The sequence below is a fragment of the Papilio machaon genome, chromosome 14 (assembly GCF_912999745.1).
Source record: "Papilio machaon chromosome 14, ilPapMach1.1, whole genome shotgun sequence".
NCBI classification, from domain to species: Eukaryota; Metazoa; Arthropoda; class Insecta; order Lepidoptera; family Papilionidae; genus Papilio; species Papilio machaon.
The window spans coordinates 4,221,182-4,239,500 of NC_059999.1; the positions used below are offsets into that span (position 1 = coordinate 4,221,182).

Genomic DNA, 18,319 nt, shown 5'->3' on the forward strand with positions numbered 1-18,319 from the left:
CGGTAACAAGTAAAAATTCACACTATTAGCGAATGTTGTTTGTTATTGAATCTTTAGAGGTTCTGTTAAATTTTTCTAGACAATTTTGAGAGGGCATCGGGTCTGACCAACAAAAGATTGAATCCGGGTCACTGGTTTTCAGCGAATTTAAAATATGCGGCATATTTCATTTAAAGATTGTATTTCCATCACAAAGGAAAATGTATAAACTTATTTATGTTGCATAACGGAAACTATTATTAACATGAGCGTATTATTCGTCTTAAAACTGTTAAGTTTAATTTCTTCAAGGTACTTGAAGTATAAGTACTTAGTAAATTTTAACTTCCAGAAGAAACTTGAGATATCTATTATAAAGTCAATTATAACGTAACACTTTTTTTAAACTAAAAATCCTGCTTAGGCACCACCATAAAATCGCCGTGACGTAACATACTTTCAATGGTTTTTATTTCATACAAGTGCATTAAAATTTAGCCCGTAGAGAAGTGATTGCAACTGCCCAGACGTCGCGTACAAAGGTTAAACTTTACCCGCCATAACATCCAACACGACAATTGATGCCGAGGCGTAATATAATCCAAGAGACGGGCCTTAATTACTCTTTAATTGTCTTTAATCAAATGCGTTCTATTTATAAACGAACTTTCAAAATTAACGCAGCCCTCATTGTCCGTGAAACGTTAATTTAAATGGTATAAAGCTTATGACAAGTAACTAAACGGGTGACTGTGAAGTAATATTGGATAGCTATTCTAATAATAAATTGATCCATTTCTCTGAGGAGTCGGAGGGTCTTGTCGATTGCGGCGATCACGTTTATTGAATGATTGCGCGAAAATACATTCGAGATATCGTCGTCCCCTCGGCGGGTCACGCCGCGCCGTCGTTCCGTCAACCTACCAGTAATGTCAAGTGATTAACCTTTGCATCTTTCGCCTCGTGTTTGTTAAAACATTAACAAGTAAATGTTGCATACATGTTTTACGTATCAATATAACAAGCAGTGTGTACTCGGAAATAACAAACAATGAATACGAAGCGCATGATTCAGAATGCGACGATGCGTAATTAATCCCTCGCGTCTGGTATTGTAACGGATTATTTTAAATTAAACGTTTCACACCCACCGCAATTGATTCGGAGACACATGGTTGTAAATGCATTATTTGTGTGGTATCATTTTGTTAATATTAATCATAGGACAAACGAAAATAGTTCAAAACGTCGGTAAGATGCATGTACTCGTAGCTAGTCTCCCGCAGAGCGGCCGCTTGTTAATTACTGCGGCTGGGGAGCGATGGAGATTATAGTTGCTTAACACGACATATTTTTTTGTATCAATATATAAAATTATAAGAGTTTTTAATTTAAAAGATGTTGTAAGAAACCGCTTAGATAATATAATCTTCAATCGACGCATACCTTACTAAAATTATAAATACGAAAGTTTATATGGATGGATGTATGTTTGTTAGAAGGTACCTCCGGAATGGCTTAACGGATCTTGATGAAATTTTGCATAGATATAGAATATAGTCTAGAAGAACACAGAGACTACTTTTTTTAATTTCGCGCGGACGCAGTCGCGGACGACAGCTAGTTGATTATAATGATCATTGGTTCCACGTTCTATTTTGTATTTGATGATCCTTTGATCCTTTAATTCATACATCTGTGAAGTTACTATTTCACTCTAAATATCTTGCTAAAATGTAACTGTAGACGACAGTATCCATCTTATATCTCTTCACGAGGAAAATGTGTAAAGAATCAATAAAAAATACATCGTCTCGTTGAGCGTACGAGTATGTCCAACGCATGATAATCAGTCGGGCCAACAGCAGAGTGGTGAACATATAATAAAGTTAGCAACTGTTAAAAGAGCAGGACCGGACGCGTGGGCCGCGCCGCGCATTTAGATCGGCCATTCCACATTGCCATGCAAGGTATACCCGCTATGGTAAAAATGCCATGGCATGTCTTTATTTATAATTTGAATACACAAAACGATTGTTTCTGGTTATTAGAAGAGACAATGCGCTTCCATTGTTCGAGGTAAACGTTAATCTTTGATACGGCGAAAAGGAAATCACGTAGAGGGCCTGATGTTACAAGAATCGTAACTCCGAGCTTGGAGGGTCGTATTTACGTGACCGAGGCGTATATTTGTGTCTTATGTTTTTTAAGTTCTAATATACGATTACATTGTTTTGTAATGACTCACTCGATGATAATTCCACGGGGCTAGACATCAGGAATTGTGTATCGGTTTTCCTATTGGAGTGGACCACCGCCAGCTTTAGTGCGTGCGTGCGATGCTGGTTACTGTGTGTTCATGCACGCGACTCGTGGCTTGGCGCACACGCAGGCGGCCTAAGACGAGTGTCAACAAAGGGCTCGGGGCGTGTTTGCTCGGCCGCTCAAAGCGGAGGAAGCACGTCCCCCGGCCGGGCCGCTTTTAGCACCTCCTTATTTATAGATGCAACAAATGAACGCGGTCCGACGCTGATTTGCAGAATTGTACGTGTAAACAAAGTTGCTCACGACGCTGCGGCTGACGGCGTCGGCTCGAAACTTAACCTTCGTGTGTTACTGCCATCATGCCACTGCACTTAGATACGTACTCACAATTGAGTTCGTGATTTACTATATGTTTTAGATCAACTTGGATGAACTTTTGATGCGAATACAAGCGAATAATTTAGTTAATAAACACCACATTTACACTGGAACAACGTGCAAAACAAAGATGATATTTTTACGTCTTATCTGGCGACTATCTTATCTCGATTACTAGACATTAAATTAATCTCGTAAATAAATCTATTAAATGTCTTGTAATGAATTGTTTATTGCGTACGATTTAATTATTTAATTACGCAGTTTTTGTTGCGCGTAGTGCATTGTTAACGCAAACGCATCGTGGAGCGAATGCCGAGTCATTACGGTAGGCCATTAGCTGAGTAAACTGAGCCCTAGCGTCAGGTGCTCGCTCGCAATTCCTTTGTCCGTGTCATTTTTATTGTTGCGTCACAACGCGACGCTTTCCCCGCCAAACTGACATGACTCAACCGACGCAATAACACAAAAAAATGACTAATTTCCTTCGTCCTATTGTTCACATATACTATTTGTTACACTTAGAAAGTTATCATGCGGTCCACGAGCGAAGACGCATAATCGTTACGAAACAATTTACATGCCACTAAGTGGGCAACTAAGTCAGCGTTTATCTGTTAAAGATTATTCTATTGACGGCGTACTTAAAGCTATAGATATTGTACCGACGTCAGTCCATGTTGACTTTCAATACTTCGACATATATAGGTATATATCTGTACTTATATGACGTATGATTTGTTTTGGTTAATAAACGTAACATTTTAAAATTGTTACATTCATCAACAGAAATTCAAGAACTTTGCTCTTTTGACGAATTCCAGTGGGCGCTTGATCGTTTGCCGCCTTCTATTATAAAAATACTATCCTCGGCTGCAGAAATAGACAGTCTGCTGTGATCTGTCTTCCCATATTTATGATAAAGAATCAAAATAAGCAGCTGAAAAATTCAACTTACAAAAATTTTTACTCCACCATCGTTCTGGTATTCGGGGCTCACCTGGAATAAAAAATGCACGATTAAAACTCATCACAAATCAAACGTACTGATGAAAAATATTACAAACTTTCAAAGCGAATTGAATATTTTCCTCAATAAAGTTTTAAAACGTTCGAAGTACAAAGTTTTACGGTTAACAATAATAGCGTTGGAAGCGCTGTAAAGACAAATACTCCTAGGCTTACGATGCGATAATATTAATAACGAGCGCCTCGGTACGGCTAACCGGTCCCCGTTGAAAGCGACAGCACTTCCTACAAGAAAGTAAAACTTTACGCCGTCTGCCAGCCGCGCCACCGGCCCGGAAAACCCGCGGAGGCAGTTCATATAACTTTATTTGTAACGAATACGTAAGATTACTCCTAAACATCAAAATTATGAAAACGTATGATAATACCCAACATTACAACATTGCCATGGTATCTTACAGTTAAAATGTGTCTATGTATGAAATTATTTTAGATGTGTCCAAAAATGATGACCCAGTGGGGACTTGGTATCGAGTGGGACACACACACACACACGCCAGTTATCATGTGCAGTCAAATAATTAAATAAGCTGCCCAGTATCATACGTATATAAACGATAGAGCTATAATATTTAGTATGTTGTAAATTGCTATGGTAAGTTTTCGACCTAATTGCATTGTGGCAAATGCCATTAAACCGGGTAGGAAATAAATATCCTCGACTGTACATTGTAAAATATTAGTGGCAATTAAAATTTTAGAAGCGTTTTACGACAATTTTATTGGAGACGATCGTTGCGTATGGCCGTTAGTTATTTAAAAGTTATGTAGCTCTATGTGTCACCTAAATCACTTATGAAAACGTATTGACTTGCTCAACTCAAAGAATAGTGAGAGTAGAGATATTTTATTCATCCGAAACTGTACAATCAGTTTAAAATCAGAGTAGGAATGTTAAAAAAATAACTTATCCATTACCACAATATCACACAAGTGATCATCAACATATAGGGTCCTTAGGAGGTTATCTTTATCTTTATCTATATTTAAAAATTCCAGTCTTACCGCTTGTTATTTTGCCATTTACGCCAAATCAGAATAGAGCAACTGTAGTACGTTATCTAACTAATATTATAAATGCGAATGTTTAGATGGATGGATGGATGGATGTTTGTTTGAAGGCATATCTCCGGAACGGCTCCACGGATCTTAAAAAAATTGACATAGATGTAAAACATAGTCTGGAAGAACACATAGGCTCTTTATTACATTTTTTTTAATGCCGCTCAGACGGAGTCGCGGGCGACTGCTAGTAATTAATAATAACGAACAGTAATCACAACAGGCTCGGCCTGAATCATTAACATAAATATTTAATATCAGCATGCAGATAAGACTGTCATGTATGAAAGGCGCTATTTCTAACAAACTAAAAACATATGTGGCGTAAGTGATTTAATATACTATCAAGTAACATGCATCAGCAATGATAATTATTGCCTATAAGCGTAGTGTAACGTTATAATGTTACAAAATAAGAGTTGCACAGCATTATCCTATTTACCTAATTACAATATCACATAATGTATCACTATATACAATTTAATTTTGCTTTTAACATAAAGTAAATCTACAAAAACTAAGTTATTTCGATATTATAATTCTTAAATCCCGTCTTTGTATAACAATGGATTAATTAAAGCACGAAATTCTACAAATGTCTAATTTCCTTAACAACCAAACGGTTCCAATCAACACCATCAATGAAGCAAAGGATAAATCAAGGTAATAACAGCCTTACGACATCTTAAACTGTCTTAGATATAAATTCTAATTTAGCTTCAATTCCGTTGTTCGTGAAATACTATAAAGTGAGCAGTTTGCAATTGACGGCGTTTGCTAGCACGTGGCACCCGCGTTGAGAAACAGTTTGCAATTGATGGCAATGGTCGCACGTGGCAACCGAGTTGCGCCAGAGTTCACTTAGTCCGAACGCCTGGTACGAGCTCGTAATGGCACCGGTTGCCAACGCTGGTCTTGTGGTTCGCCAGTAATTGGAGTCGACAGCGCGCGAAGGTCTGAGTAGATCGCGGACTTAATACCTCAATAATAAACACATAAGAATATGAACATTACCTTAATAATTTAGTGTGCTTATAATGATCCAGTCAATTTATGTGTCGTTATGGTCACTACTTACATTGCCACTTCGCTTTTACGTCATTTATATTCTTTGTTTCAATAAAGATGAAATAAACAAACGTGGACAGATAAGAACGACAAGTTTTACAATTAATTACCTCCCGTAAATAAGATAACCATAGTTTATTTAGAAATTTCTTGAAGTAGTAAACAATTGCAGGGGCAATTTCAAAGTTTTATCACACAAGGCAACGCTGATTGACTGATAATAAAGTCGTTTAAAAAACCATTATTTCTTAATTACGTACGTTGGCCAAGACGAAAACTTAAATGACTTAATACTTATTGTCATTATATTCAAAAATAACACAAAATGCAACAAGGTGAAATTTACGATTTAATCACAAGGTTACAGAATTCATAACATAGTTCCAAACTTTTGATAAGTGTGCCAAAAATCAGTACAACGTGTGTACATGGTTGTGTGGCTGTGGACTAGAGGCGCCGCGACGAGCCGCAGTTTGGCGAGCAGGCCGCCACAGATCAACGAAGCAATCGAGGCCACTTGTGCTAATGAAACACTTCAATTGAATTGGGGACATTAATTCAGCGGCCGTATCGTGACGCTGTTTATACTCCGCAGACGAATAAAAGTCGCTAGATGTATATGGAAATATACAAATGCGCTGAAGCGCTTCGAAATGTATTCGACTCGCGCGAATTACGTGAGCGTAAGGCAATTGGATTGGAATAATCTACCACTTAACATCCTCCAGTTAAGTACTAAATTAAATTAACTGTGCTACTTACTGTCTTCAAGTAAAAGGCATTAAATAATCAAAATTATACTTAACCTAGATAACTACTGCTGTTAGTGTGTGATATAAGTTTTGTATATAAGATTCCACAATATAATGTAACGTAGAACCTTGAAAGTTGTCCGCTCACGGATCCAAACATATCCACTACTTTATTTTTTACAGAACCATATCAATTCTTTACATATATAACCTATTTAAATAAACATCTATATATTTTACAACTTTTGACATAAACTAGTATAACTTGAATATCATCATTTTGTAATTTAATGGAATTTTGAATTGGTAACAAGAAAAAAGGTTGTTTGACATTTCGATGACGTTTTAAATAAATTAATACAAATAGCATTTACATTTAAATGCAGAACAAAAAGTTTAAAGGTCATAATAGACAAAAAAAATAACATACGGTCTTAGATGATATAACACACTAAAGGAAATTTAACATTTATGTTTGTAAAGGGATTGTAATACAATGCAATTTTGTTTAATCAACATATACCTACCATTAATCTATTATGAAAAACAAATGTGCTAAGAGTAATAAACATCTCCCATTATACGAACTAACATTTGACTAATTTGTAGGAAAACAATAACTTTACCTTGTGCCGACAGAATGTTTAGTTTTATTAAAATACTCTGTTTCATAGAAATATAGTTTATAGTGTCGAGAGTGTGTTTTCAATAATTATGGTAGCCGATAGTTAAATTAATGATAACTAATGAAATAATGAACATTTGTTCAATCGTTTTCCGGATCTAAAGGGAAACGTATAACTAGTAAATTGAGCAATCTCGGCAAACAATTAGATAGTCGCTGCTAATGAATAGTGACCACATAGAACCTTCACCTCGCGCCCTACTGCGCTCCTAAGCGAACCTTTACATACTTAATCTGTCTTAACACTCGTTTAATCTGAAATCATTTAACGACACGCAATATTGAAACAAGAATTAAAAAAACAAGTTCATGGCGATTCGAAATCAATGTATACATAATTTTAACATGTTAATAAAACTTTAAATATTTTTGTTTTAGCACTTCATATTTTATTGAATTGACGTACTATTAAATTCTATTAAAGGTCGCGATCGTAAAAAAAAACCACCAACTTGGCAAATATGTTAATTATAAGCTCAGCATATATTTATTGGAATATCAACCTTTAAATGTTAATTACGACAAAGTAAAAAGTATTGTACTTTAATAAAAACATTGATCGCTTTAATATGACCACCCTGAAAATATGGCGTGAACTTATAGATGCCGGTTATTTGTTGCATGTAAATAAAAAGGCAGTGACCGTGTAGACTACCGCACTGACCTTGGAAACTTAAAGAGATCTCGTCGGATAAATATTAATTAAATATTTCACAACTCGTTTGGTCGGATCCGCAAAAAACATTTAAAATGATCATCCAGTATCTTCGTTACTAATAATAATTCCTAGAAATTTTAAAACAAATCGTTTTAGTTTCGCGGTGTCTGAAAATTTTGGAGTGAATGAGAATAACGAAAAACTCCTAAACAATATTCAGTTATTCTCAGAAATAAACTCTTATATTTATAACATTCAGTTGAGGACGTTTATAGATCCTAAATATGTTCATCTACTTTTTTCTCATACGTTCAATGCTACTACGATTCAGGTACGTACTAAAGTGAACTCGCAAGGCACTAAATGTGTTAGCATAACGCAAACTTGTCATAGGTCAGATTCGAACCCTAGACAAGTCTAACGGTCAGCTAAGGCATAACATGATGTTTAATAGGTGCATCAATTACGATATCGAGGTTGTATGTAATGGCACGCACAATTACAGCGATGTTGGCGGATCTACGGAACGTTTGTCGCGGGCGGAGGCGGGTGCACGCGAGTTTAGTACACGCGATGCGAAGTGCACGCCGACACTGTCACACATCATACAACTAAAGTTTAGACTTCTGTAAATTAATTATGAGTTTCCACTGTTGAATCTGCATAAAAACATAATCATCTGTGTATTTCTTAGATAAATTACCTAAAAGGTTAAAAATATATAGAAGTCATATAAGTAAATAGTAGAACTAAATTTTATTATGTTTTGATTTATTTTAATGATACTTTATAAGTTCTCTATCAGCCAGATTGATTTGTCAAAATTACAGTAACATTCATCATCATCATCATTTCCCAATTTACAGAAGTCATTTGATAATAGCACTAATAGAACAAACATTAAACTAAACCGTAACATCAATTAAATTTAACTATTAAGAAGTTTTATAGACAATTAAAAGTACGGTAATGAGACTATTTTGAATAGAATTTTCCATTTAGTCTAGTCTTTATAATATTTTTATGAAATGATTTTATAACATATCAAATAAAAACATTATAAATTTTATTTATTTCACTAGGATAGGTTCCTGTGTTCATTAAAAGGACAAACTAAAATTCAATACGTAGTACATTAAAGGTGGCCACTCAAGTTTTACGATATTTGATGTACCGGAAATCCGGCTTTTGAAGGTCGAATAATAAATAAAAAAGACAAGGTCGCCAGCACCACTTTCTCCCCAAACCGAGCCAACATGCGTCAGGAAATAAACTCCGCGAAACAATGATAACATGTTACTTATTTAAGATACACCACGATTTTAACAGGATACGTCTTGAATATGTATGGTTGCAAATCAGTTTCATTTTCTTTATAAATTGCACTATTTAGCCTAAAAAGGAAACGGTATTATTGTAAGAGAATAGTAATATTGCAGTCATAAAACGTAACAAGACACGTATTAATATGTTTTATATTTTTTCCGGCCAGTTTATTAATATTTGCGCTTGGAGTATGATTGTGGGACTATCCGTAAAATACATTATTTTTGGCAAACTTATCTCATACACCAATGCTCTGTCTTTGGAACGGTTGACATAATCACCCAAAATTACGAGTTTGCTGCCAATTTAGATTAGACATGAGGTGGGCTGCGACGTATGTATTGTCAGGGAGTACTTTGTCGCGGGCTGTGGACACGGTATTCTTATTATGTATAATACCCAGACCGCTTATTGTTTACGCAATTCTGTTTCGTAACATTGATGATTTACGCAAGCCGGCATAAAATAGTTAACATTGGCTGGCTTCTTACTTAAATCGTTAGCGTATACTTCCTACTTATGCGTTATGCATCTGTGTATGATGCAGTCTAGTATAACTAGTAACGTGAACACTTTTACTTTTGCGCATTATCTCATAGCCGGGTTGTGCAAAACTCGTCGATGTAATGGCATGCTAAACGCAATCATTTCCAACAAGACGTATCTTTATCAGTATGTTATTTTATTTAAACTAACACCGTTGTACTAATGTGCAGGGAAGCGTACGGTAATGTGGCATTGTCTTCAAGGTGTACGTTTTAGGTAAGATGTAAGTTACGTTCCAAACGTAAATCTAATCGCGTGGTGTTAGAAATTAGGTGCTACATTCATTGACGTACATTACAAAATGTAAACAAAGTAAAATATCTAATATACGACAGTGACACTCTGTGTATGTACAGTTTTGAAATCTTCCACCGTCACAAGGTAATATGCAATATTGCGATGTATTTGACGAGTAAACTAGATGGCGTTAAAATGGTAAATCGAAGGTCTTTTGGGGTGTGGTTGTCGAGGCGATGTAAGATCGTTGCAAGCGAGTTGCGACAGCCGCGGTGGGTGGCGGTACGTGCCGCGGCGGCACTGTGCTGCCCGACTTAGTCAATGTTTTCACAATCAGCCTGAAATATTGACAGGCTTAGCAACGGCGACCACGCACACGACGCGCATTCGCGATGCATTTTTATACTTACTGCTTTACACAAAAATATTTCAAAAACGCATATAATGGAAACTAAAACATTTTTAGAACTAGGTTATTTTTATACCTACCTGTTTAGTATACGGAGATGGTAGTGAAGATTCTCGATAAACAATGTATAATCAAAAAGAAATCGTTACAAATCAGTTTTATCCGACAACCAAATCCGATTTGAACGATGAATTTGTTGTAACTTACGTCAATTAAACTATCCAAATTATACCGAAAGTAAAAGTGTCTCGTCATCAAAGGCCTCGGACAGTGGCGTAAATCTTACCTGCAACAATCAAAATAGACACATCAATAAAAAAGTCAGTGGGGCAATAAGTAGGTACCAGGATACGAATACATTCATTTTCTAGTCGTATAATAAGTAGGATTACCATAAGACACGCTTCACAATCAGGCGGACATATCTTATACGAAGTATAACAAGTAATAGTATTTTTTATAATAATTTAAATAATATATTTTATATAATGCGATTTAATATCTTTAGGTATTCACAACAATGGCCGAACGGGTCACTTCGCTAAATGTCGACGGTGTTTTTATAACACGGTACTTTATTTATATTCATCAATACCAGAATTCCTCATTATATGTTTTCAATCAATTTAAGGTTATGTTATAATCTAAATAACTTGGTTTGATCACCATAATATACTATTGGAATAACATAAGTCTTGTTCCCACACAACATAACTCTGCATTACTTTAGTAGAAGAAGCTCGTTAATTCCCAATTCATTTAAAGATGTTGTTCACAATTGAACACATCCGTCGTTTAATTTCACTCCTGACACAAAAGTTGACCCAACGTCGCGATAATGAAGAGAAAAGACGCTATCTATACAGTTCCTTTGTTATGAATTCGTTGAAAGTTATATATGATAATAATTATGTAAGAAATAATTCATATTCAAACATAAAGTATCACAAGGTTATCATTTTATGATACAATGATGGTGAGATGCTCTAATGATATTTATTATTTCAGTCAGAAATATTTTAACAATTCCGCTATACCTGAATCAAAGTAAAAAAGTAGTTAAAGTTGTGTAAGGGAGAAGATGTTGTATGTTTTCAAAAGGTTTAAATGATATCTAGTACTGAAAATGGAAAGTAACAAAATTTGTCGTCGTCATCAATAATCGAAAAGTAGGTGCTAAGTATTTTTAATTCGGAATATTTAATGATGAAGATATCGTTTATTACAAGAGGTTTGCATTGAAGATTCAACATTTTACAATAGCAAAGAGGATCTGTTGTCGAGTAGGCGTACGCTGTTACAAGCTGTCGACCTTCGCTCAGTCGCCAGAGAACGGCACATCGGCGAACGCTCCGCCAGTTAATAAACACCTTTAATTATACTTATTTTGACGATTGCACGATTATAATAACTTTAATAACATAACCTCAATAGTGATAAGGCGTTTACATTGCGTGATTAGATAAATGGTTTGTACGCAAGAATTTAGCGCCACAAGCCACAATCATGGCAAGCCGAATTGTTTCTACTCTTTTTTTACCGTTTATAAATCGCAACAGTAGATTGTTGGCCTATTTTCAATAAAATAAAAATACATAATACACCTATAAATACACCTATTAATGTATTTTATTTTAATAATTATTTTATTATTTAGTAAGTTGTTTAAAATGATGCAGAAGTGAATACAGGAAGCCTTGGTGTATCCCCTTATTATAATTTCAACTTTAGAAATTCGTTTTACCGCAACTATTTCCTTTATGATTTAAGCAATAATAGTAATATTAATGACATAATTTAGTGCCAATAGTGTTAGCCAATAATTAGGCCACAAACAATATAAATAAAAGTTATCTCTACTGCTTATCGAGTGTTTTAAAATTGTATCAATTTTATCATTCCATTTAATCCATTCTATTCAATTTAAAAACTGATCATCGAGCGTTCCAAATCCGTCGATTGTTAGTTACATACATTTAAAGTATATTTGAATTGTATAACTAAATATACATAATAAACATGCTTATTTTTACATTTGTCAAAGACAAGTGGTCACTCGTCAGCCAAAAGTATTCACAACACAAATTGTTCAATTACGGCGAGACATCGAATCAATTCGAAGAGCAGCCATCAGCCACCCCACACATGGGGGGTTAGGGTCCCGACGGAAACGGGCACAAGACAACGTGCGGGACACATTGTGCGAATGTGTTCACTGGACTCGGTCTTGCCTCGCTAATTACTTGTAATGCTCACAAAACCGACAGATGCGCGACATCCGCCCGCGGGTTTCGCAAACTTTTTATGTTCTCATGTCTTACAATCCTATTACCGTAGACACAAATAGTATTAATTAGATTCGTTTTAACAAACGCATAACACCATAGATAGTTTATCTGGAAAGTGAGCCTAAAACATCGCTTTTTAACATTTACACCAGGTCCATAGACTATACATCACTGATTTAAATAAAAATGTAAACTTACAAATATGATTTATGACATAAAATAATATTTCACAAGAGAAGTTGTGGGTGTTTCAATCACACGCTTAATGTTGCGTTGCGCCAAAACGTCCGCTTTGTCTTTAAATCGAATTATTTACGGCGATTTCGTCGAAGTGAGATGGCGTCAGTATTCCTTGACGCAAAATGTGGCTTATACCGCTAAGCTATTGTCAATTGACACCAATTCTTGTTAAATTACACATGCATCCGTAATTGCATGGACACATTAAAACTTTAATTTCGTAACATACGAGAAAATAATTAATCACTTTTATTCGAAATGCAATCGTGTCATATCTAAACTCTTTTGCAACTGTGCTATGAAACAGACTCGAACGAAACACCTCCCAAAGAAATATGTATGTAATCGTAAATGTTACATAAAAAAAAGAAATAGGTAATCGTTGGTTTATAAAATATACAAAAATATTAACAGTTTAACAGGGAAATTTATAATACTACAAACAGTATTTTTAAAATGAAAGTAAATCGCGTCTGAAAAATTTCTTAATTGTCCAATTATTGTTAGCCTTATTTTAGTACTCTTTCCCTTCCCCCCCCCCCTTTCCCACAAGAAAAGGATTTGACGGAGAAGCGGATACATAAGAAAGGGAAATATTCTCTTTCTGTTCGTCCCCTCCTCCGTTAATTAAAGATCAGAAACTCATCTGCAATTGCGGATGTCTACGGGCAGCGGTCGCTTCGCTATTTCGGCGAATACTATATAAAAGCACTATATAAAAACATTTGAACTAAATACATACATAAATTCTGGGATAGGATACATAAATCTGTTATTGTTAAAACTTCGTAAGAAATTGTAAATAAAGCAACGCACGAAACGTCGTAGGTTGAACAAACTTCCATAAAACGGTTTCTCTCAAGCGGCTATCGGCCAGGTCAAGCCCGATAACATTTGAACTGCCACTGTACTAGTTTCGGATAACTTATCAATTTGCGTCACATACGTTTTTTTGAGCTTTTATCCCAACCGAACATAAATATGACTAAAGAGTTACAGATTCTTTTCTCTAACCTAAGCGTGAAATATTTCCTTTTGCATATAAATACACTATTCCAGGAATAATATAATTTTACAGTCTAATGTTTAATCTTAGGTTTAACTAATGCGTAGGTAATCTACATCTGGGTGTTATCTTTTTACATTCATTGTACATCAAATATTTAAAAACTCAATCCCAAATCACACTTCTAAGGAGTTTTATCTGCTCAATTGTTTGTGACATATTAACTAAAAAAAAAAAATTAGTGGATTTACAACTATTTATCCAAGAAGTTTTATTTAATTGCGTATGTTATATATCTTTGTGATAACTCGTTCAGTGCTATGCTTAGTTTACTTACGTATATTAAAATCTTAGTAGCATTGAAGTGTTAAGCTTGCACAGAATCAAGATTATGGGCTGAGAAAAGAGAGAGTTAGTTCTATAAAAATTGAAATGGAAACAAGGAGGGATCGGTTACTATTACCAAGGGTATCGTCCGGAAAGCAACGAAGCATAGCCTCACCGTGTCATAGACCACCCCACTTGTTACGCTAACGACTTCTCAGGATGTGTGAGACATATGAATACAGTGTATTAAGGACTAATATATTGAAACAAAAAAATGACGCTGTTATAAATAAGTTATCTATATATACTTTATATAGTATATCTTTATGCTAAATCAAAAAAGTTAAGACGCAAAATGTTGCCATCTGCCGAGGTCATTCTGGTGAACTCGATAAGTTACAATTTATTTTTTTACTTGAACTAAGGGTAATGCGTAATTTATTTTCAATCTTGTTTATTAATAACATAGACTGTTTGAAGAAGAGGAACCTCAAGACGAAACGAAGGAAGATGTTTTAAAATTATTCGTTTGCGGTATGTTGCGAGGGGCTATGAACACCACTCTTATTGGGAGTGCATAGCGTGCATCGTATGAGAATAGCTGGTTACATTTCATGGGCCCTTAAGCGTGTAGGTGGGGTCCGCCCGAGCGCATCGGCGCGTGAGCCGCGATTTGATAACGCGCACTACTTGGTTATCGCTATGTGTAACGCAGCTAGGCCACTTCACCTTGTGAAATGCATTATATCATGCAATTGATTGCAATGGCGACCAATAGCCTACTGGTTTAGAATACGGCCTGCGAAAATTGGGTCCCGGGTTCGAATCTAAAATCTCGTCACCGTATGTATGACACCTACCTATTCACTGCTTGTGAACGAATGCGACTTTAAGGAATTTTAATGCTAATTGCTAACGTTTCTAACTAATTATCATATGTTTTGGGTAATAGGCGTAGAACGGCATTAAACAGAAGATTCAAATAGGTTTCAGTAGTTTTGCGAAAAACTCTGTCACTTTCCGCAGTTTTTTGTATGTTAAACGACGAAATAAATTAACGTCTTATAGAGTTTCGTTTCTAATTAATGTCTAGTCCATTCACAAAGCATTACAAATTATTTCTACGTTTACTTTCATAGTTGCATTAGCTGTTAGATAACCCGCTATAAGTAGCTTAAATCATTACGATTAACATCGTATTATACATACATTTACTTTTTTGCCTACGGATTGCGAACTGAACGAGGGAACAATCCACGTACTATAGTTGGACGTAATCGTTCCAAGGCGCTGTAATAAGTTTAACCTTAATTTAAAACCACTATTAATGGTCTAGTAATAATGTAATGATGGTACATTTACCTTTGATTACTTGTTATAACTGAAGATCGCTGTAGTGTATCCGATTAGAAGGTTGACTGTAAACGACGTTTGCAAGGAATAGTATAAGATATTGTCCGAGGTGCGATGAGTCATTTCCACGACGTAAATCACATTACAAGGGCTATATAATTACGATCATCTATTCCCTTAATCACGTTTTACTACTAGGCACGAAAAGCGGCGAGGACACAGCCGGGCCGCTCTAATCCGGAAGCCTTTAAAACCCTTGACCTTCCAAAGCGTTCATTGTTTATGAAGCTATTATAACAGGTGCGGTATAATCTGTATACATCTGAGCTTTGATGTTATTAATATGAGATAGCATGTAATGTCACTGCGTTCGGTAACAATGGATGATTATCGATGTCTGTAGTTCATGGAAAAAAAGCATTACCTTTGTGTAGAAGCAGGAAATAATTGCGAGGCCTTGTGAAGTTCATCGCCGCCGACGAGCCCCGCGTTTCTTCCTGCCCACACTATTTGAAACTATATTTCCGCGTTCGAGAGAAAACCGATCGAAAAACTAATCAATTATTTTAACAGTGAAACTCGAGTTATATTATTTTAAGCGTATGTTATAAATTACGCAGTATGCAAATAAAGCGTCCGACGGAGTATTGCAATGACAGTTGTGCTTCATTTGTGAACAATTGACGTTCTTTTCTTTTTTTATTGATTGTATTAAAACGACTACAAAGGTTTAATATCTACAAAATAACATTTCATAAGCACTTTGAGACTGGCAGAATAATGCATCGCCAACTGGATTAAAAAATGAGATCAATCTACCTTATTTTTAAGCTAATGTCGATTTCGTAATAATTAATCGATGCAGATCGTGCATAAATCGATTATGATCACGACGCTTCCATTCCTAATATGTTACGTAAGGCGCGACACTGACCCACCGTTGGCCGGTCACGTGCCACTTTCCTTTCTTTATTGACACTATACATAAATGGAAAATTACTATCACTGTGATCTGTACAAGCGATGTGGTGTAAACAAAGCCGATTTAGACAATAATCTCGATACATACGTAATAAAGATGTAAAATGTGTCAAAGTCGTAACTTTGAATGTTCTGCTCCGATTCGTCTCTGTACTACAAATGTTTGTGGTTTTTAATTTAATTTCTTCAATGACAAGAAACTCATAAAGAAACATTTAACGCGCAGTCTGCACCATGTTTGTGTGCGTAATTATTACAATATTAAACTAGCATTCAACAAAATACTTTCATACATACGGCAACATTGCTTTTTAGACATAGCTATATTGGTATTTACCTTTGTACGCGATATAATATTCTTTTGTGATTGCTCCTTTTCGTGTTAAATTATTTTGAGGTTAAACTTGAATTTGGTTCTTAACACGTTTTTAAAATATTTGAAGCGAGTTAACAATAACAAGTTAGAAAAGTTATATATATATATATATTACTTCGTTGTGAGATAAAAGTTGATTATGAAAGAGTAGTTATGATTCCGCCATTACTTGGAATTCATCTTGCTGTTTCAATAGCACACGTCGTGTTTAAGAAATAATTCATTGAGTCTTAACATTCAAGTATCAACTACGCGAAAAACATATCGAGAATTGAATAGGTCGTTATATCAAATCCAGAAAGCATACAGACGTGTATTACATAAACATTGTAGATTTTCATTCATTTCTCAGACGTGTATTCAGTGGTGCATCAATACCTACTTGTCAGTAATTGTGAAAGCATTTTCATAACACGCCGTATAACTACCGGCTTAGCGTTGCGACATTAACCAGTTATTAAGTACACGTGACTTGCTGTATAACTAGGACCACAGTGATGAGTGCTATCCTTGACACCCATCCTCATAAACTGACCACTTGTTAGACTGCCGTAATGCATTGATTATTGATCACCGTAGTTTTCTACTTATTTCAAGGTTCAAATCTTAGGCGAATGATACAATTGCACCAAGAAGTTATTCTTTTTGGATGCCTTCATCGCCTTTATGTAGGAGGCGGAGTCTCTGTGTGTTAACTTATTAAACCAAGTTATTAATTCCGACACGCCCAGCTCATTACTTGTAATCGCTTTTAAACTTGGTACATCCGTTTGTTATTATTAGACAAAAATTTGTCGCTATTGGTCAGACTGTGCCCGCACATATTCACCGACGCGACGACATAAACAAGATATTCTATCAGAAAAGCAATTAAAAGCGAACATTTATTGATTTTCATGTTCGAACAATCGGGCAACAGAATCACTGTACGATTACCAAATCATTATTACACAAATGAGCAATGAATATTAAATCTTGAACGTTTCAATGACTAAACAAATAGCGAGGTTAGGACATCGGGACTCGCATAATTACAGGTACCTCGTAAATTAAAATACAATGTAAACCCGGGGTCGAGTGACACATCGCATCGCTTACATTATACGGCGCAATGTAAAAAATTAAAACAGGTACATCGGTAACAATGCTAATAGGACACGTTTAGTTCCGCTCACCCTATATCCATGCAAAATTCCATAAATTATTTTTAAAACAATAGACGATGAAAGGTGGTGAGCTATGACTGACAGTTTAGATAGGTAACATCATATGGTCCTTTACTGTCGCTAATGTTTGAGTTTCTCATTTAAGGTGTGGTGAGCTCTTGGAATTATTTGACACGTGCTATTTGTCT

At 35.5% G+C, this 18,319-nt stretch overlaps 1 protein-coding gene across 2 annotated transcripts in view; it reads right to left on the minus strand.

Moving 5' to 3' along the window:
• Positions 1–18,319, minus strand: part of LOC106711191 (protein TIS11) — a 33,430-nt gene that overhangs the window by 6,227 nt on the left and 8,884 nt on the right. Inside the window, exon 2 of one of the 2 annotated variants that reach the window (XM_045681024.1) lies at positions 3,598–3,622. The exons of the other annotated variant lie outside the window; for it this stretch is intronic. Within the exon in view, the coding sequence (XP_045536980.1) occupies positions 3,598–3,622 (25 nt within the window). The remainder of the gene's footprint in view (positions 1–3,597; positions 3,623–18,319) is intronic. 2 annotated transcript variants of the gene reach the window in all.